This window comes from Megalobrama amblycephala, linkage group LG18 (genome assembly GCF_018812025.1).
Source record: "Megalobrama amblycephala isolate DHTTF-2021 linkage group LG18, ASM1881202v1, whole genome shotgun sequence".
NCBI lineage: Eukaryota > Metazoa > Chordata > Actinopteri > Cypriniformes > Xenocyprididae > Megalobrama > Megalobrama amblycephala.
This window is the reverse complement of record NC_063061.1, coordinates 6,691,970-6,712,981: the sequence shown is the minus strand read 5'-3', so window position 1 is coordinate 6,712,981 and position 21,012 is coordinate 6,691,970. Positions and strand designations below refer to the sequence as shown.

General features: G+C 40.7%; 1 protein-coding gene across 3 annotated transcripts in view; it reads left to right on the top strand.

The window, feature by feature from the left end:
- klf8 (Kruppel-like factor 8) overlaps nt 1-21,012 on the top strand; it is a 91,138-nt gene that overhangs the window by 31,740 nt on the left and 38,386 nt on the right. For all 3 annotated transcript variants that reach the window (XM_048165346.1, XM_048165347.1, XM_048165348.1), the window contains exon 2: nt 17,496-17,600. In XM_048165346.1, the coding sequence (XP_048021303.1) occupies nt 17,496-17,600 (105 nt within the window). The remainder of the gene's footprint in view (nt 1-17,495; nt 17,601-21,012) is intronic.

The window sequence follows — 21,012 nt, the reverse complement described above, 5'->3', positions numbered from 1 at the left end:
CAAATGCTGGACAATTGCATTAGCCTTTTACTGTAGCATAATTATAAGGAGCAAGGTGAAAATGTGTCTGTCTCGACCAGATTGTTCCAGGAAATTAAAGGCTATCTGCTCAGGTATACTTTGGGAATTGTAGCTTGCCCCTATACCTTTTAAAGTTGACATCACCAGCTCTCTCTTTCTTTTTTTTTTTTTTTTTTTCTATCTCCATGCAGCACTGCAGCAGAGATTAGCTGCCCTACAGAATGATAGAAACTTCTTCCTTCCTGTCTTCAGAGCTCAACTGCTTAACATACATTAAATGGCTTGAGACGAGGTGAAACATTGAGGTTTGCACATTGACACATTTGAGCGTAGTATCATGTGAAGAAACTTTATTTGTGCTGGTATGCAGGACAGACCTTTCTTTTTTGAGGAAATGAACTGGAGGTAGAGGAATGAGCAGGTTTAGACTATTTTGTGTGTGTGTGTGTGTGTGTGTGTGTGTATGCATTTTAGGGTGGGGAGGGCTATGAGAAGTAGCAGGAGAGTTTGCGTCAGAAGGGTGTGGTGAGATAAGGGCAAGTTCACTGCTATGGTAACTGTGCCAGCCATGAAGAGAAAGTCCTATGTGTGTTTGTTTGAATTTATACACTCCTAGCCATCACTGGTATTCTTAAAGAAACAGTGGACCCAAAAATGACAATTCTGTCATTATTTATTCTTCATTTTGTTTTCTTCCGAATCCAAACCCATATGATTAGTTTGTTTTTCAGAGGAACACAAAATAAGAATTCTGAAAATTTAGTTTAACCACTCTGTCAAGCTTTAAATAGGACAAAAAACACCCTAAGGCCTTGTTTACACCTGGTGTTAAGATGTGTTTTGGTCGGTCGGATCACAAGTGGATGACTCTGAATACAGGTGTAAACGTAAACGTTTTCAGCTTGTCCACTTTCAACCATTTCCAGAGGTAGTCGAAAATGCATTAGACTGAATTGCTTTCGTAGTGTAAATGCTCAAGCATTGTAAAAAATATCCCTTTAAATTTATGGTAAAAAAAAAAACAACTGGCAGCTGTGGTTACCTGAAATTCACCGTAAAAAAATACTGTTACAATGTTTCCATTTTTTACAGGATACCCTTATATTTTACAACTTATAACCATATATTTCATTAAAATGTTAATATGCCTACTTTAAGTACCAAAATCTTCCTCTTTACCTTTAAATGTACCGATAACCAATACAATAAAATAGGTGGTACAATAGAAAGCTTTGCGGCTATCAGAGCTAAGGTAGGAATTTCATATCTGGAATCTGGAAATACTACATGTGACAAACAACAAATAATGTGTGACTTAAAAAAAAAAAAAAAAAAATGTATGAAATTCATTTTGATACAGATTATGCTGCGTTTTGGGGATATGAAGTACTTTTTTTATCCATTTACTGCAAAATTCCTCAACTACACCATTTGTATGCATATGAAATATTACATTTTTATAAAAAAACACTTGATGCTGATAATGATGATCAAAATTAAATAGGATTTGTTTCTGGATAATTAGTTGTTTCTAGGTTTTAGAGGTAGAATTCTGTCATCTGCTGGTTAGAGAAATCTGTAGGAAATAAATTTTTAGTGTAATTACCATATACATCCAGCAGAGGACCCATTCATTTTTCTGGATGTGGCCAACTGCACTTATAAATGCAATATGGAACAAACATGATCGTGCCCGCGCGCACCAGGTCTTTGTCTGTGAAATATCCAAGCACGTGTGGAATTGTCAGTGGGAGTAAACAGTTCTTGTGCACACTGAACGAGCAGGTACGAAATGCATAGAGTGAAGGGAAACTTCACGTCACGTATTTTGCGCGCTCACGTTCATTATTTTAAATGTAGATGCGGGTCGAACACGCTCAAATAGAGATTGAAAGTTCTGCTAAGATGGACTCACAGCTGATCATGCCTGTACAGGGCGGGTTTTTTATTTCTCATCTCCAAAAGTAGTAGTATAATCTAGTATTAGAGCTAATGCAAGGTCTGGAAATACATTTATCCTTTGCTGCAACTTAGTCTTCATGGAGAACGCGGCTCATGATTGCTTACAATGAGCGTTTTTGAAAAGAGAAGAAAGTGGCTCGGCTGGCGCTTTCCACACGTTTTTAGACGCAAGATGTGAACGGCCTCTAAATCGAACGTGTATGGTTTCATTATCTCAGGCTGATAAAAAAGTATAAGGGAATAAAAACTATAAAAGCAAAAATGTGCCACCAAATATACTTGGGCGGCCCGCCCAGGTAAAGTCTATGTGTGGGAAGTACTGAGGTCTTTTCTACAATGCGTGCATTCTGTTTTAAACTACCTTTCAGAGCTTGTGAAAGCTGCTCGGGACAGTTGATGGAGCTGTCACTTCACGAAAGTTTATCTGTTGCTCATTTTTAAAGCATTGCAGAAAGACACAAAAGAGCAACGGGCACAAATCTCAGACAGGGCACGAATAGGTCACTGAATTCAGTCTTCTTTAACTTATTTTTGTGCTTCAGTAGATAAAGGTCTATGGTTTTGCATAAAATGACTTAATCTTGCTAGAGTTTATTGCTGTTTCTAAATCATGTTACTTTCTACCGGGTGTCTGTTAGCTCACAACACTGAAAAAGAGAGCACTATGAATTGTTCTTCATGTGCACAGTAACTGAAATTTAAAACTGTTAAAAGAAAAGGCTCAATAAACTGTTGCATAGGAGCGCTGTGAGCTGTGACTTCATGTTGCTTCAAGAGCATCATTCTGCACACAGGATGCGCATAAGCACCTTGTGTCACTCTGTATTGGAGCCTTTCATATTATAATACTTTTTGCGCAATATAGGAATATTAATAACCTATCTATCATATTTTGTTGCCTCATTAAAAAGCCTCGCTATACATTTAAGTACAATGAAACAGCTTTTAATTTTAGAGTTTTGACATTGCAAATTTTAGCAAAGAAGCCTAAAGTACTTTCTTGATTGATATTGTCATAAGCTGACATCAGATTACTGATCTCCTGTATGACTTGAGTTTTTTTATTTGTGGATGTCCCAATCCGTGTACTGAATGTGAAATTTTGAAATAAATGTTTGTTATATATTTGCATTTGTGAGTTAATAAAAATTTAACTGGTTGTGTAAAATAGGCACATACTATCATAATATCGATATATTGATCAATATACCCCTGAATTAGGGATGAGCATTTCAAGCAAAGTAATATTTGACGATCCCTGGGAATTATTTGATTATTATTCAATTTGATCATTATTATTCTTAATGAAAAACACAACAATAAAACAGTACAATGACAAACATGCTTAAATGGGTGCGTTTACATTTCGCTTCGAAACCAAATCTTCTGCTGTCGTCTTGTCAGTCGAGAGCGAGGTGAAATGGGCGAAATGAGGTGAAATCTGACTCCTGCTGCTGATCTGTGCTGCGATTCTCGTTACTGCTCATGCTGTGGCGACGGGACGTACGTCTCCATTCCCTCCTTCAGGGAACGAGGGTTACCTTTGTAACCGAGACATTCCCATTCAGTCGGTCACGTTCGACGTACGTCGGACAGACCGACGAATAGGAATCCCTACCAAAGCGCCACAGGAGCTGCCCCCTTCCAGCGCTCTGTTGTAAGCCACCTGAACCCCCTTGCCTGAGGATGGTGGGACAGGGCTAACACAGAGAGTGTCGATCACTGCTGTTCCCCAAAACCCATTCAGTGAGACTATTGGATAACGCTGGGAAAGGAACGCTGCGGAAGCCACATCCTTCCCCGAAGGAGTTATGTGGAGAAGTACATATGGACTAACCCTGTAGGGCTGTGCTACATATGGAAGAGCTGGGGTGACTCCAACCCGATGAAGGGTAGGTTCTCCCAGAGGGAAAGACACGGGCTTCGTTTAGGAGCAACCGTGGAACCAACCATATGGGATCCCCGTAGGGTCACACATATGGAACCCAGCCTAAACCCGGTTCTCAAGGATACAACGGAGTATAGGCCTGGCTCCAGACACTCCGCCACGTCGGCTGCCAAAGGGATATCGGAGGACTCGACAGGGTCTGCCTTGTAGGGACTCTCTGGAGAAAAGAAGCGCATGTAGCGCAGCAAGCCGACACTAAGCCGGTGCCTCTCCGTGCCTCTGACCTGTGGCGAGAACACGGGAGGAGACCGGCTCGACATGAAGGCTATAGTATCTAGCGAACGTGTTAGGTGTCGCCCAGCCCGCAGCTCTACAAATGTCTGTCAGCGAGGCGCCACGAGCCAGCGCCCAGGAGGATGCGACACCTCTCGTGGAGTGAGCATGCAACCTGAGCGGGCAGGGCACGCCCTGAGCTTGGTAAGCCAGGGCGATGGCATCCACTATCCAGTGGGCCATCCTCTGCTTGGAGACAGCCTTTCCCTTCTGCTGGCCTCCATAACAGACAAAGAGCTGGTCTGAGGTCCTGAGGCTTTGGGTTCTGTCTATGTACAGTCGCAAAGCACGAACTGGACAGAGCAAGCCAGGGCTGGGTCTGCCTCCTCCGAGGGCAGCACTTGCAGGCTCACTACCTGGTCCCTGAAGGGAGTGGTAGGAACCTTGGGCACATAGCCAGGCCGGGGTCTCAGTACCACGTGGCTGTCACCCGGCCCGAACTCTAGGCACGATTCGTCGACCGAAAATGACTGCAGGTCCCCTACCCTCTTGATGGAGGCCAATGCACCCAGCAGCAAAGTCTTCATAGACAGAATCTTTAAGTCTGCTGATTGCAAGGGCTCAAAGGGAGCAATCTGGAGTGCTCTTAGCACCAGAGCAAGGTCCCAAGAGGGTATGGAGGGAGGACGAGGAGGATTTAACCGACTCGCCCCCCTAAGGAGCCTGACAACCAGACTTGCCATCTATGTGGTCGTGATATGCGGAGATAGCAGCAGTATGGACTTTGAGGGTGGAAGGAGACAGCCTATGCTCCAACCCTTGCTGCAAGAAGGAAAGCACGACTCCGATCGAGCATCTTCTGGGGTCTTCTCGGCGAGAAGAACACCACTCGACGAACAGGTTCCACTTCGAGGCGTAAGCACGTCTCGTAGACTGTGCAAGTGCCGAAGTGATGGTGTTAAGTACCTCGGAGGGTAAGTCACCTAGAACCTGTAGGGAAAACACCCTAGAAAGTAAAATTAGCTCAAATTAAATATTTATAGGGAATTATAAAGAGTTGTTTAGATTACGACCGAGCAACTGAGTCGTCCAGCGTTCATTTGCTCGAGCCGTAATAAGCTCTTGTATCGTGAAAACACTGATTAGAGCACGGTAACTTTTTAAGATCACAGTTTAAGACATTAAATCATAGAAGCACATAATACAAGACACTTTCTTTTAAAATCTATAAAAGACTTTATTTATTCTAACACAAGCTAATCTACCACGAACACACACATACATACATACATTCATTCATACGCGTTGCAGTAAGACAGGAAGTGAGAGAGAAAGAGTTTAGGAGAGAGAGAGAGAGTGTGATATGATGAATTTCTAGCAAAGTTATGCTTTTCAGAAGATCTGACCTGAACGAACCATGAATCATTAAATGCACCAGTTCAGTTTTAATCTGGAGGTACTTGCTTGCGTCGACTTTGAATGTGAATATCCCTCGTTGGCGTGTAGAGAAGAGTTTTCCAAGTCGATGAGTTGTAGCAGGGTATTCAAGGTCCGTGTTGTGTTCGGTAGAACCCAATCACGTTTGAGCTTGCTGAAAAATTAAAGGGAAGTCTCTTTGTCGCTGGAGTTAAAGTTGAAGCGGCAGAAGTCGTTGGTTGAACTTTGTGCGAAACTTAGAACACGAGACTTTCAACGGAAAAGAAAATTAAAGAAAGAAAAGAAAAGTGAGTAGAAGTTGGATGGCTTGAAATGAGCGGCTTGTCTGTTCTTCTTGTTACTCCATTGTTCTTGGTACTCTGGTCATGGCTGACCGGTTCTTTCTTCTGTTGCTCTGTTTTCCTTGACCAGAACTAACCCCCTCCTAGTTCACTATCTTGCAATATGATCATTTAAACTTAGTTGTTTGTCACACCTCTGAGGAGTCTTGGCCAATCAGACATTGTCCTGTTTCAAGAGGGCCTTCCTCTGCCCCCAATAAAACATAAGTGTTACATCCCGGTCTGTCTCTGCTTTAGCAGAGTGCCATTTTAACATAATTTCTATTAACTGGAATATGATACATTTTAAACAGATTTCATTCAAGCCATGATTTAAGAAAGATGAAAAGAAATAAATCAAGTCCAAATAAGGCATACTTTCAGTCATTCAGTCAAGAGTTAACATATTTACATGAATTGTGAGTGTTCTAAAGCCTAACTGCTTACAGGTAGTACTTGTGGACACATAATGCAAAATGTATGTAGTTAAAAGATGTTTGATAAGTCCATTAAAATTGTTGGAACAATTTCGAAGCAGTTTTATTTGTAGAACAGTCTCTGTTGAGTTTTCTGTGAGGTTAGGTCTTTTAGAGAACAAATGGGGCCTGCATTGTTTTCTCTGTTTCTTTGATCTGGGGATCAAAGACTATTTATCTTCCTGGGTGACCATTTGGTTTGTCACTTCTCCTGCTGTCAGGAGGCATAGGATGTCGTAAAGATAATTAAGCAAGGATCCTCTGTAGACGAGCTGGAGTCAGAATTCCAATTCTGAATTAGCATTATGTTTTGAAAGAGTCATCTGAGTGATTCATTTGTCTGATTCGTCCATGGTTCCTACAAACCTCCGCGTCCCGTCCAGGGACCAGACATGGAGTTTCCAGAGGTCTGGACGCGGGTGCCAAAGAGTGCCCCGTCTCTGAGAAAGAAGGTTCTTCCTCAGAGGAATGGGCCAGGGAGGGGCTGTCGCGAGGAGTGAGAGTTCTGGGAACCAGGTCCGGTTGGGCCAATAGGGCGCAACTAACAGGACTGCCGCTCCTCGTCCTCCCTGACTTTGCACAGTGTCTGTGCAAGTAGGCTCACTGGGGGAAACGCATATTTGCGCAGGCCCCTGGGCCAGCTGTGTGCCAGTGCATCTGTCCCGAGTGTTCCCCCGGTCAGAGAGTAAAACAACCGGCAGTGAGAGGTTTCTGGTGAGGCAAACAGGTCTACCTGAACCTCTCCGAACTCTCCAGATCAGCTGGACCACCTGGGGGTGGAGTCGCCACTGTCCCGGCAGTGCGGTTCGTGAGAGCTCATTGGCCGCACGGTTGAGCACACCAGGGACCTGAATGGCGCGAAGCGACCTCAGATGCTTCCGACTCCACAGGAGGAGATGGCGGGCGAGTTGCGACATGCGACGGGAGCGTAGACCACCTTGACGGTTGATGTACGCAACGGTCGCAGTGTTGTCCGTACGGACCAGTACATGCTTGCCTCATAGCGGCCCTTTGAGGCGGCTCAGAGCAAGGCGTACTGCAAGCAACTCGAGGCAGTTGATGTGCCACTGCACACCCCTGAAACTGCAAGTCCGTTGTACGTGGCACCCCAGCCCGTGGTCGGGGCATCCGTGAAAACCACAGCATGCCGGGACACCTGTTCTAGGGGCACTCCTGCCGAAGAAACAAGGGGTCTGACCACAGGCTGAAGGCTTGGCGACACTCCTGAGTGATTGCCACCCGGAACGTGTCGCGTTGCCACGCCCATCTCGGGACTCGGCCATGAAGCCAGTGTTGAAGCGGTCTCATATGAAGCAGACTGAGCGGTGTTACAGCCGCTGTGGCCGCCATATGCCCCAGGAGCCTCTGAAAGTATTTCAGTGGGACCGCTGTCCTGCCATTGAACGTATTCAGGCAGTTCAACAGCTTGCAATGCGCTAGAGAGGGAGGGGCCCTAGGAGGTTGGTTCCCCGAAGAAACCCCTCAACCTCATGTCACCCAAGCCATATCAGCAAAGTAGACTTCTTCTGGTGCACCAGAGAGGGCGCTACAATGAGATTAGGCAAGGGAACCGCGCATCTAGAGCGCCGAGCGAGCGCTGGGTTGCCGTGACAACCCGCGCTCCAGCCCGACAGCTCGACGGCACACGACACGCAGAGGAGCGAGAGTTTTGCTCTCGCTGATCTCTACGGTCTCCCAAAGTGTCGGGCAGACCCGCAGCTGTGCTTTTACACACAAGCGGCAGCTGGCCGACAACAGAGGGGACTCAAGCTTCCCGGAGAAAGAAGAGTCACGACCGGCGTGTCGACGTGATCATGTTCTCATATGAAAACATGAATCACCCACGAGCATCATTTCAGCACGCGCCCAGACATGTGAAACAATGATCGTGGCCTTCAGTGAGGACAGGAAACGATCGCAACCAGAAGCACACAGGTAGAATGTCATCTTTTAAAAGACGCAAATCTACTTGTGTAAGCTCTTTTAGGAACTACTTTTTTAGGTGCCTAAGCACGCAGGGGAATGACCGCTGCAGCACAGACAGGGAATTATAGTGCAGCCTGTCGTGTGCACTCTCTCCTTGTAGCCGCCCTCTTACCAGCTGTGAGAACAGCTCTTAAGCGCTCAAAGCGCACCGTTCACCAGCCGTGAGAACGGCTTTTTACAACTGAGGCTTTGCTCTCTCAAAAAGCCAAAACAAAAGAAAAGAGAAAATAAAGAAGAGAGATCGGTCCCACTGCAGTGCTGTCCGCCTGCACCAACACAAAGAGCAGATTCTCTAAAAAAGCTGACTCGTTGAAGACAAACACTCGGCTCGTAGACACCACTGTTTGTTACAGACGGTTCGGCTCCGAAGCGAAAAGCTGAAGATGCAACGCACCTGCTGCTCATTATATACCCGCGCTGCGAGGCGAGCAGCTGATGCATATGATTGCATGCCAATGTGCATTGGCTCGTTTTAGTTACATTTGAAGTAGATTGGCCTCTCTAGCGAGATTCCTATTCGTCGGTCTGTCCGACATACGTCGAACGTGACCGACTGAATGGGAACATCGGTATTATCACTTGCCCACTGTGGCACCGGCCCACACCATCGTTTTGATTTTTTATAGTAATAAATATCATTTAGTTCAACACAGACTATCGCAGCAAGCCTACCTCAAACCATAATGATTTAGGCTTTCTAAACACATTATAAAATATTGTGAACAGCCTGAATGACGGCACTTATGTGAACATTAATTTTAACATCTATATATTATTATTCAGCTGCAACAGAATGTTTTGCAAAAAGACAGAATAAATATGTTTGATATCCATGTTTAACTTTTTTTTCACCATATTGGAATCGAAACTGGGAATCGAAATCGCTAAAATTCAAACGATACCCAACCCTAATCAGAGCTGAAACAAAAACTGCTGTTCTCTATATGTTTTTCCATCGCCCATACATTTACCCACCCAAAGACACTCTCCTCAAAGAAATCAGGACTGAAGTGGTTGAAAGTTGACAAAAGGAACGAATTAAAACAGTAGGTGTAAACGGGAATGTGTCTCCTGTGGTGAAAATTCACCTATGAGATTAAAGGCTAAAAATACACATGAGAAAATAATATTTCTCTTGCACTCCCTCATCTACTTGTGATTTGATCAACCAAAACACATCTTAATACCAGGTGTAAACCAGGCCTAAAAGTAGCACTGCATTCCAAGTCTTCTGAAGCCATATAATAGTTTTGTGTGATAAACACAACAAAATACCCTCCACCAAATTAACTGCACAGATCTTTTGGACTGCAAAATGCCAGTTAATGCCATTTAACACCATTTGCAATGATTTGTTGCATGTTTTTTGGCCAAACCTCATTGACATCAATGACGCCATGTTTGATTTGAGAGCTACTGTGGAGATGTTCAGTAAATAATGGATTCAACTTTGGTGTTCATCACACAGATGTATCATACGGCTTCAAAACATATAAGCGTACAAGTCATGTTAGTTTTCAAAGTAATAAATAATGACAGAATTTACATCTTTGGGAGAAATATTCCTTGAAATGCATTGTTTTAGGGAGATATGTGTTTAAATGGAGTCACTTGACCCCCTTTTTTTTTTTTGTAGCCCAGAGTCTTTTGCTATAGTCATCCAGTTGGCCTTGACCTAACCAAGTGATTATCTATTAGTCTCAACTCTCACCTCAAAAACTCCTTCGTTTCTCTTTTCAGTGCTCACTTCCTCGCATTTTATCCCCCAGCAGACTCCTCTGAGGCAGGGCTTCAGTTGCACACAGCCCTTTTGTTCCAGCACGACTTCTGTACATGAGGGTGACATGACTCTGTCTCACACATCTTGCAGAAGAGGAAGGATGGAGTTTTAGGCAGCCGAGAGAAGAGACTTTACTCAAGGCCAGCTTCAGCCTCTGTTTTGGGGTGACACAGGCCTAAAGAGACCTTGTACTGAATCTAACGACTTCCTATTTTTGTAATCATAACCCATGTGCTGACCTAAAAGGAATTGGCTGACTTTTATTTTGCATTTTCTATGTCGTTTTTGCTCTGAAAAGTTCTGCGGAATAGATTTAACATGAACCATTGGTCGCTTGACATATCGGTCAAACAACCTTGTCCTGTCTTAAGGTGCAGTAACAATTATTATTGTTTGGTGAATTTCTGCATGCGAAATCCAGTCATTTCAAAAAGAGAACACACAATAAATAATCCCGATTGTGTCAGGGCAAAACATTTTCCCACGCATATTTTGCGATCTGTTCAAGTTGGTCATGTGGATTCGTCACGATGACATCGCTACACTTTTGATAGTAGACAATGGACTTTTTCTGCCTGTGAAATTTCACCAAAATTTCAGTAATGTAACAGTGCCTTTAGTGGGCAGTGTTGTCTAAAACAAGCTGCAAAGTGGACCAGACTTTATGCCAATTTTCAAATGTTTGGCTATGTAAGACTAATATCAAAGTACTGTTACCATCTGAAACCATCACTGGTACCATAACAGTACTTTGTAAGGGTATAGTGCTGTAAAGGAGAGAATCCTGACACATAGGGTGGTCTTTGGCCTAAGCGAGGCAATGTACCTTTAAGAGGCTAAAGGAAAGAATCAGCGGGTAGGCCAGAGTCCTTGCACCACAGCTTCTGTTCTGTGTGTGTCACAGAACCCTCTGCCTGCTTATACCCCTTACAAACCTCATGCAGCTGTGACCTTACATGTGTACTCTCCCCTTCTGCCTCTTTTCTCTTTCCCTGTCTCCCTCACTCTTTTTTTCTTCCTCTTTCGCTCTTGGACCGATGAGTTGATTACATGGAGGGATGCAGTGACAGCACTGGCTGGTACACAGAACAAGATGTGCCCCAGGCCCCAACAGACTGCATTAAAATTACACTGTTCTGACATAATAAAACAGCAGCGGCAAACATGTACACGTACACACAGATTTGCACAGGCATATACAATCATAGACCTCATTTTCTTGACAAAAGAGTAGTACCCCCCACCCCCCAAATGTTGTACAGGCTGTCTTCTCCCATGAACACTAAAGGAACATCTCATTTGTTTTTGTAGTTGATCCTCGAGCACCTTATTTGGCAGTGCGTGGAGTTAGTGGAGCGACTCTGAGAAAAGAAATGACAAAGTAAGTTTACTTGTCAGTCAGTTATTCTCTTAGAGGATGGTTCACTTCACACTCATGCGACAACTTATTTTACAGCATTCAAGAATTACAGCAAATAGGAATGGCAATTTAAAATTTGACAACTTTTCAAAGTTCTTACATGTAAGAAAAGCTTGCATCCTAGCAAACAAGCATGTTATGCGTGTATTGTGGCTTAGATACTGTTACTTTACATAAAGATAACAGTGGAGAAAGGTATAAAGGTACAAGACAGAGAGTGAGAATATAAAACAGTTCATAGAAACATTTTTATAGAAACAAGAATTTAGATGTTTGACATTTTAGAGATCTGAAATTGCTTCATAAGCAAAGTTTACCTTCCTATGCTGAAATATTTCCAATTAAAACAAAAAAAATCAGAGTGGGACATATTGAAGGGTGAGTTTTTATATAAGAAAATAGCCTTTAGCCTATGTAACAGCTGTGAACCACAGTTTGCTATGTGCTATTGCTAATTTTACTGGACAGAAATGTGTATACTCCACTGACTGCAAGAATAAGTCATCATTATTTTTGGTTTGATATGTTTTCATTAATATATATTTTAATTAATTTTAATTAATTGTATTTTAATTAATATACACTACCGCTCAAAAGTTTGAGATTGGTAAGATTTTTAATGTTTTTAAAAGAAGTTTTGTGTGCTCACCAAGGCTGCATTTATTTAATTAAAAATACAGTAAAAACAGTAATATTGTGAAATATTATTACAATTTAAAATAACTGTTTTCTATTATATATATATATATATATATATATATATATATATATATATATATATATATTTTACAAATTGACCATCAACTGGGTCAATCAAATGTATTCCTGTGATGGCAAAGCTGAATTTTCAGCATCATTACTCCAGTCTTCAGTGTCACATGATCCTTCAGAAATCATTCTAATATGCAGATTTGCTGCTCAAGAAACATTTCTTATTATTATCAGTGTTGAAAAGAGTTGTGTACTTTTTTTTCAGGATTCCTTGATGAATAGAATGTTCAAAAGAACAGCATTCATCTGAAATACAAAGCTTTTGTAACATTATACACTACCATTCAAAAGTTTGGGGTCAATAAGAATTTATATTTTTTTTTAAAAGAAATTAATGAAATGAATACTTTTATTCAGCAAGGATGCATTAAATCAATCAAGTGACAGTAAAGACATTTATAGTGTTACAAAATATTATATTTCAAATAAACGCTGTTCTTTTGAACTTTCTATTCATCAAAGAATCCTGAAAAAACAAAATATTGCACACAAATATTTTGTACAATTGTACAGAATAAATGTTTCTTGAGCAGCAAATCAGAATATTAGTATGATTTGTGAAGGATCATGCGACACTGAAGACTGGAGTAATGATGCTGAAAATTCAGCTTTGATCACAGGAATAAATTTTCAAATATTTTCAAATAGAAAACAGTTATTTTAAATTGTAATAATATTTCACAATATTACTGTTTTTACTGTATTTTTAATTAAATAAATGCAGCCTTGGTGCGCAGACGGAACTTCTTTTAAAAACATTAAAAATCTTAATGATTCCAAACTTTTGAATGGTAGTGTATGTAATATATATAATTTTAATTGTATAACAGATAAAAGTAAAAAAAAAAAAAAAAAAAAAAAAAAATCAAGATAAATTTAAAAATATATCTGTTAAATGTTAGTTTATACTAGCATATAGATGCGTCAAAGCTAATAAAAAAGTCTGATGTTTTTGCGTTGCAACATTCTTTGGCAGATTTAACATAACCCGTTGGTGAATTTACATATCGATCAAACAGTCCTATCCTGTTATATGGTGTAAGTAACAATCATTAGGGAAAGATCTTGCTGAAAGAAAAAAAAACAATTATATCTAGAAATTATCTTGATTTTCAGATTTTTCAAATATGAATATGTGAGAACATTCCTTGTTCAAACCAGAGAGTCATACACCACAAGCTTGATCCCAAAAGTGTGTCACATCAATCAACCAAGCATGTTACCTGAATTCCTTTAGAAGAGCTAAGTGCAAAAAAGCACTGTCAGTGGAACTGTGCAAACTAATGATTGGAAAGAAACCTGCAAATTAGTGCAACTGTACACCAAAATGTATACTATACAAAATCAAAAGAGCTTGATCAAGCAAACAAGATTTTTTTCTGCTAATTCTAATTAGGTAAAAGGTTAGGCAAAATTTCTTCACAATGAGGTAATTAGTGTATAATAATCCATGAGTAGGATCATTGGACACAGAATCTCAAATCACTTCCTTTGTATCCTCAAGCTTTGCTGTGCACCATGTCAAAATCTGATCTGAAATCAGTTTCCACTGTCATATTTTCTGTTTTTACTCTGTAGAAGAAAGCTGATACCCCCCCCCCCCCCTTCTGGGCTTATGGGCCATTGTGCTAGACTGCAGACCAATGTGTGTGAATGTCAATGTTTATGCGCCAAATGCTTTCTAGACCAACACAGCCAAGTACCCCTGCCCTCTTTTATTTAATCTGTGATCTTAGATATGATGTAACAAGAGTTTCATTAGTACTTAATTAACAAGAGTTAATGTAGTTGGGTAAGGTCTAAATTGGGAATTTAAGTTTAGTTTCTTAAATTCTCATTGTGCATGGTTGGGTGAATATCTTCAATAACACTAGTTAGAGTAGTGATATTTCCATGGTACAATGTTGATAATGACATATCCTTTTCTATTTTGATACCCATTTATCATAATGGGAAATAGAGTCTTGGCATGAATTCGAGTTTTAACATGGACTCAGCAAATCTATTAAACTTGAAATGGGTTCACTCTTAAATTCCCTCCCGCCTCCACTTGTCTCCATCATCCAGAGAACGGGCAAGGTCTAAGTGTGGGGCAGCTCTTGCACTTTGGAATTTGGGCAAAGGTTTTGCTTGTGTACAGTGGTCAGAGAAACTTGTAACACAACAGCAGGGCAGATGGAGAGGCCCTGCCTTCCCTCCCTGCTGTTTGGAAAACTGTCCCACACTGCTCAAACTTCTCAACCACTCCTCCTCCTGTGTGTGTGTGAGGGGGTCCTGTTGGGCCTAGTCGTGGTATGGAGCATGAGCCAGCGTCCAATCTCGGGTTACATGATTGTGCAACATTCGGCTTTGAACACCCTTTCAGCCCTTCAGAGCTGAAGTCCTTTAGCTTCCTTCTCAGGGCCTCATGCCCTGATTTGCTCCTAGTAAGTCTCATGGTTTTCGGTCATCAGACTCTTCATTCTCAACAAGAATTAGGGTTTATAATAAGGTTCTGCTGACCTTAGATACTATGACACACCCCAGTTGATGGTCAAGTTTGGAGAAGGCTGAGAAGCTCCTGATATTTTTCTGGAAGTGCACAAGAGATATACACTCTAAAAAATGCTGGGTTAAAAACAACCCAAGTTGGGTTGAAAATGGACAAACCCAGCAATTGGGTTGTTTTAACCCAGCGGTTGGGTTAAATGTTTGCCCAAAGTACTGGGTAGTTTTATTTAACTCAACTGTTGTATAAAAATTACTGTATTGCTTGCCTAAAATGAACCCAAAATATGCTGGAAATTAACATGTATTAATATGTTTAATAAATGAGCATTTATTAATAAGATAATTAATAATAAACAATAAACATTTATTAAATTGCTTATTAATAAATGTACACCTTTTGATTATTATTGTTGCCTCTAGTAATTATGTGTCTGATTTTTAATTTCTCACCTATTTTGGATTCATTTTAAACCAGCCATATAGTCATTTTTAATCAGTAGTTGGGTTAAATAAAACTACCCAGCAGGTTGGGCAAACATTTAACCCAACCACTGGGTTAAAACAACCCAATTGCTGGGTCTGTCCATTTTCAACCCAACTTGGGTTGTTTTTAACCAAACATTTTTTAGAGTGTATAATGTTTCATGGCACTTGGGCTGGGTTTGTGCTGCTAACTGTTTCTTCAACAACAACAACTGGTTTATACCATGTGGGTTGTAGGTTACCTCTTCACCCAACCAAGTTTCGGCACCTCCTTTTAAAATGCTTAATATGATGAGGATTGTTAGGTTCAGAAAGAATTTCTAAAGTTGTTCAATGAAGGCAATGCATCCTAAATAAGAGTGCCAAAGTATGACTTTCTTTGGGGAAAGAGGGATGGACAGAAGGGTGTGTGTGGTGAGCAACGCAGTCCCACACGGCCAATCTACCCACACTACACTGAGGCGGGGACTGGTTGCCACAGGGGCTTGGGAGCAACAGAGTGAGAGAGAACGCCATGACCCAGATTGTGATGGTTCTCTTTTCCTCTCCCCCTCCACCCCCATTCATTCTCTCTCTCTTCACATCTTTCCCATTCTTTCATTTTTTTTTTACTAGATTCTGTGCCTCTGCTATCTTTTCTACTTTATGCTTTCCTCTCTCTAATCCTTGATGTTCCCTCTCTCTGTATTGAGAGCCCCCTCCTCTCTCCATAACTTCCTGCTGGGGCATAGAGGGACTGGGGTCACACCCACCCCACCCTCTTTTATTCCTGGAACTACCCACAGCACAAGCTCCCAGGGGTGCATTTACACACATGTATACACACACATATTCTGGTAATGCTTCCTCACCAATATACATCATCATCTCTCCAAAGGATTTGCCAGTGGGCAGGTCCTACTCTCAATCATTGAAATCTTCACATACTTTCATATTGCCAGAGCCAAACCGATTTTATTGGCTGAAACAACTTTTTATGGGTACATTATTCAGTACCTAATTAGAAATAATAGAAAATTGATTAACTGTGTATTTGGTTTATTCTTAAAATTAATTTTCCCTTTTATTGTGGTTCTAGTTTACTTGAGCAAGGGACAGGGACATATCATTCATAACATTTGTTTTAAATGTGGCAGTTACAATTAAAGTTACTGGCCGTCTGTGAGCACCACAATTTTATTTACTCACCAAAACCACTTAGTGAGTGCTTTTTGGACCCTGTTTACAGACATCCTGCCCTCATTCAGTGTGAATGAAGCATTTGGTTACACTGTTATTTTCTAGGGAACTCAGACAACGTTAGCCATCAGAAGGAATTTTGTTCACAGTGCATGTGTTTGCTGTGTGACCGTGCCATGTTGAAAGGAGGGGCCGTTGAGAACGGCCACACCCCAGCTTATGGGGGGGCCACACCTCTTTGTGGAATCTACTGCAGCTGGGTCACATGACCCCCACTCCCACCCCCATGCCTAAGCATTACCACATTTCTCCCTCTCTCTCCACTAATACTGCTGCTCTACTCTGTAAGACAGGCCTCTTTCTCTTGCTATTCGGTCTTAAAGATCTGGGTGTGACTCTGCTCTGCTCGAAGAGGGAGGCAACACAGGATTGCTCACTGCTCCTCCCAGCTTGTTCAGTTGTTCTTTCTCTCCTCTTGTATTTCTCCAGCTGGTCAGTCTTTAGAACCATCTTCCCCTGCCTCTAATTTTCTGTTTTCTACACCTTTCTCATTTACTTTCTAAAGATAATCTAGACTTGGTATATGAAGTTTCTTTATTATTGTCTAAACTAGGCCTTTTGCCGTTCTCTTGCTCGATGTCTTCACTTTTCTGTGATTCTCCCTCCATCTTCAAACATCCCCCCACATCTGATTGACCTTACTTGATTTCCACTCATCTCTTTTGTTCCTTGATATCTCTGTCTCCTCCTCCCCCAACTAACTTTAGCTTAGGGTAGACTAACTATCTTCTAACTCTTCTCACATCAGTCTCATTAATTATCTCTCTCTGTAGCCTCTTTGACCTCCTGCTAACTTTTCTTTCTTTTTAGATAACTCAGGTCTATTTGTTCAAGCAAATTGTAGATTTTTCAAATCCTTTCAGATGTTAGCGTTCAGATGCAGTTTTTGGTAAAACTACATCTTGATGCTCTGATTAGCCCTTAAGTGTTTTCTGTTTTTCCTTTGCAGTGTCAGACGAGTCCGAAGAAATCCACTACAGCCACCTCTGAGCCTGTTGAGGAGATGCCATCCATACAAATCAAGTCGGAGCCAGAAGAGGTGGAGTGTATGGTGGTGAGTGAGCTTTTGTAATGTGGCATATGTGTGTGTGCGGGAGTTGAACTTCGTAGTGGGAGAGTCCTGGGAGAGTATGTAGCCCAGAGTTATTGGAAAGAGGCGTGGTTGCAGTGTCATGAGAATGAAGTCAGTGGTCCTCAGGGTTCCTCTAGACTGGGAAAACTTGGATCTCCTTTCTCAAGATAAGGCCAGGACATATCTAAATGTTAGGCCGATGTTTACTTTATTCTACAAATGCATTTAATATTAGTTTTACATTATGATTGTCTGAATTATATGATTTGTACATTCAGTAGTCGAAGTCACAATGAAATAAAAGTATTTTGATGTTCATAAAAGTAAAACGAAGCATAAAAAAATGCAGGGCAGGGTCCTATCTAATGGTTGTTGATTGGATGGAGGCTAGGGATGCTTATAATTAACTGGTCAACTGTTAACTTACAATAAGAATTTTGACTGATTAATACCACCAGTTAAAGGAGTATATCACCCAAAAATGAGAATGATCCCATAATTTACTCAACCTCAAGCCATCTTAGGTGTATATGACTTTTTTTCTTTTAGCCAAACACAATCAGAGTTATATTAAATAATATCCTGGCTCTTCCCAGCTTTGTAATGGCTATAAATTTTGAAGCTCCGTTAATAATACCAAAGAGTCATTTTAGAACTTATAATGGAAAATTGAGTCATTGCTATGCAGTTAAGAAAGTGGTGCTTATGTGCGGCTTTCCCAAAACTATTTTATTGATAGTCACTTGCACTTAAATGTCTTGTTGTGTGTGGGAGATAGACAGAATGCGCTGTCCACTGATCAGTGGTTTTTCTAATTGTTTCATGTCAAAAATGCCCAAATAATAATACTCTGCAGGAGATATAATTTCCATCCTAAATTATCCTCATGCTCTATAGTTTATGATGCTGTTTGCGCATGTGTAACTAAACCACTGGAAAACAAACTTTGGTATTTTTAATGGGTCACAGACACTTATCCATTCTAATTTAATTTAAATCTAATTTAATCTAATAATATTGTTGGTTAACGTTTAATGATCAGTTAACGAGCTTTGGTTGTCGTTCAGGAAAAAAAGAGAAATAAACGTCCCAAATAGAGGCAGATCTAAATGCAAGCCATGGAGTCGATTGTAGGAAGGAGGTTTGTAGGATAAAAGGTTTATGCAGACTAAATGTTTGGAGAAGTCCAGTATACATCACCAAAGGGAAGTCGTTTCACCAGAAGATCAAATTATAATAGTTATTATGTTTTGTTTAAAAATCATGAGGTAAAAAAAAAAGTTTAAAAATGAAACATATGCATAAATGAATCATTCAAATTGAGATCAATGATATGCATTTAGACAATAGATAGGGTAATTTTTATTAGAAATTTAGCTTTGAGGCATCTTTTGCATACATGCATTGAAAATTACAGTTATTCTATTTTGGGAAAACAGATCAAAAATATTTTTTTCAATCAAATGCTTTCTAGAATAAAAGAAATCACACAATGCTCCTCCTGGTCAAGAACCACCAAATTAGACAGGAAGGTGCTGTCTGAATGAGATGCAAGATGACCAGCCATAGAATTTTGTGTGATGTTTACTTTCTACCATGAACCTTGCAAACTTTAACTCTTGACTTTCTCAGAAAAGGTCATTGTAGCAGCCTTTTAACTTATAAAAACAACTTTGTTTTCCCAGCAGACCAATACAAATCTGTGCACCCTGACTCTCGGAAATTGTGTGAAGTCAACCAATCAAATTGAAGTTTGTGTTTTTGTAAAGCACTTCCTGTTTTGCGTTCAAGATGCAGCAGAAATGCATCCTATAGACTAGGTAGAGACTAGGAAAGAGCTAAATAAATTCTTTGAAGACATCTACCTATCAGTAGATCATAGATCAATGTTTTTGAACTTGGAAATTCTTCCATTACTAAATATATGAGAGAGCCTTGTGGTATCTTATAGACCAAAGTTCCCCATAAGGAAGCATAACATAATATTTTAACACACCAATTCTTTTACCCTCCACTTTTTGGTGGTTTCTTATTGTACCTTTCCGTTTCAAACCTTCAATCTTTTCTTTCAAGTCTCGCCAAGGCCCTAATAGGATATATCGAGGGAGGCTTCCGTTCTACTGTAGTCATGGCAACAAGGCTCTGGCGGGAGTTAGAACGACTGTGATGTAGCCTCCCCAAACCCCTTCGCCTGAACACGCACACTGACACACTACCCCACCCCCTCACAACATTCCCACTCCCTTACAATACACTCCTTAAGCCTTAAGACACATATGGAACACCACATACCTGCAGGGGTACAGACATGCTCGCATCCACATACACCATACATGTCTGACATGCACTCACTCTGGAACTAACGGGAGCACTCATGCACGAAGATGTACTCCACACCCTTTTATCCTCATTCTCTTCACACACATATACACACACAGCCTTCTCTGTGTCTAATGCGCTTTTACCCAGCCAGCACTTCATAAAGACTCGTCCAAGGCAGCTGCTGATCTTCATTGAGTTTTTCAGTTTGGTGAAAAAATACCTTGTAGTTTCCGTTAAGATCTGTTGTCAATTTCACATGTGTAATCTGATATGCCAGGCAGTTGTGAAAAGGAAGTTAGGGGCTTGCATTCGGTTGCCAGGTATTTCAGGTAGTCGTGTGCTCAAACACATAACCATTTGTCTATCGAATAAGTCTTCGTAAACAGCATAATATTGTAACCCGGTAGGCTGGTGAGGCCCACAGCAGGTAGTATTGTTTGTGGGAAATAGGGATATCAATTTTCATAAATTTAATGGTCAATTAATCAATTAAACATTAACCATAACCTCTTAAATCCAAAGTGGGGGTGATACAAAGTTATCATGTTACTTAACCACTTGCTTAACCAAAACTAACAGGTGTTGTTTTAAAGCTTAGAAGCTTTGCTTTACAGTGAATAGGGAATATGATCAACACATAACAAGTGCTTTTAAATTTGCTTACATATTAGAAGTGCTCTAAAAATAACTTTACATGAAAATGTGATATGTAAAATCATAGAACATAACAGATAGACTTATATATTGTAGACTGAGACTCATAAATTGATGAAAAGATCTCAACTAGCAGAATAAAACAGACAAATTTGTTTTATTAAGAGACCAAACCATGCCAAGTATTTGTTTGAAAAGCACTGCCACAGACATGTAAACAATATACACATGATGCTTTTGCACAATGTTTTGGTTTTTAATTTCGCAAGACATTAGTAAACCACAGTAGATTGCATGTCTTTATTTAGAGCAGGTTGTCTCAAATGAGCCCAGACAAAACATAAGACAATGCATAGATCATGCAGTGACATGACATGCTGCTTAGCTAAAGCTATAGGACTTCCAGGATATGATTGTG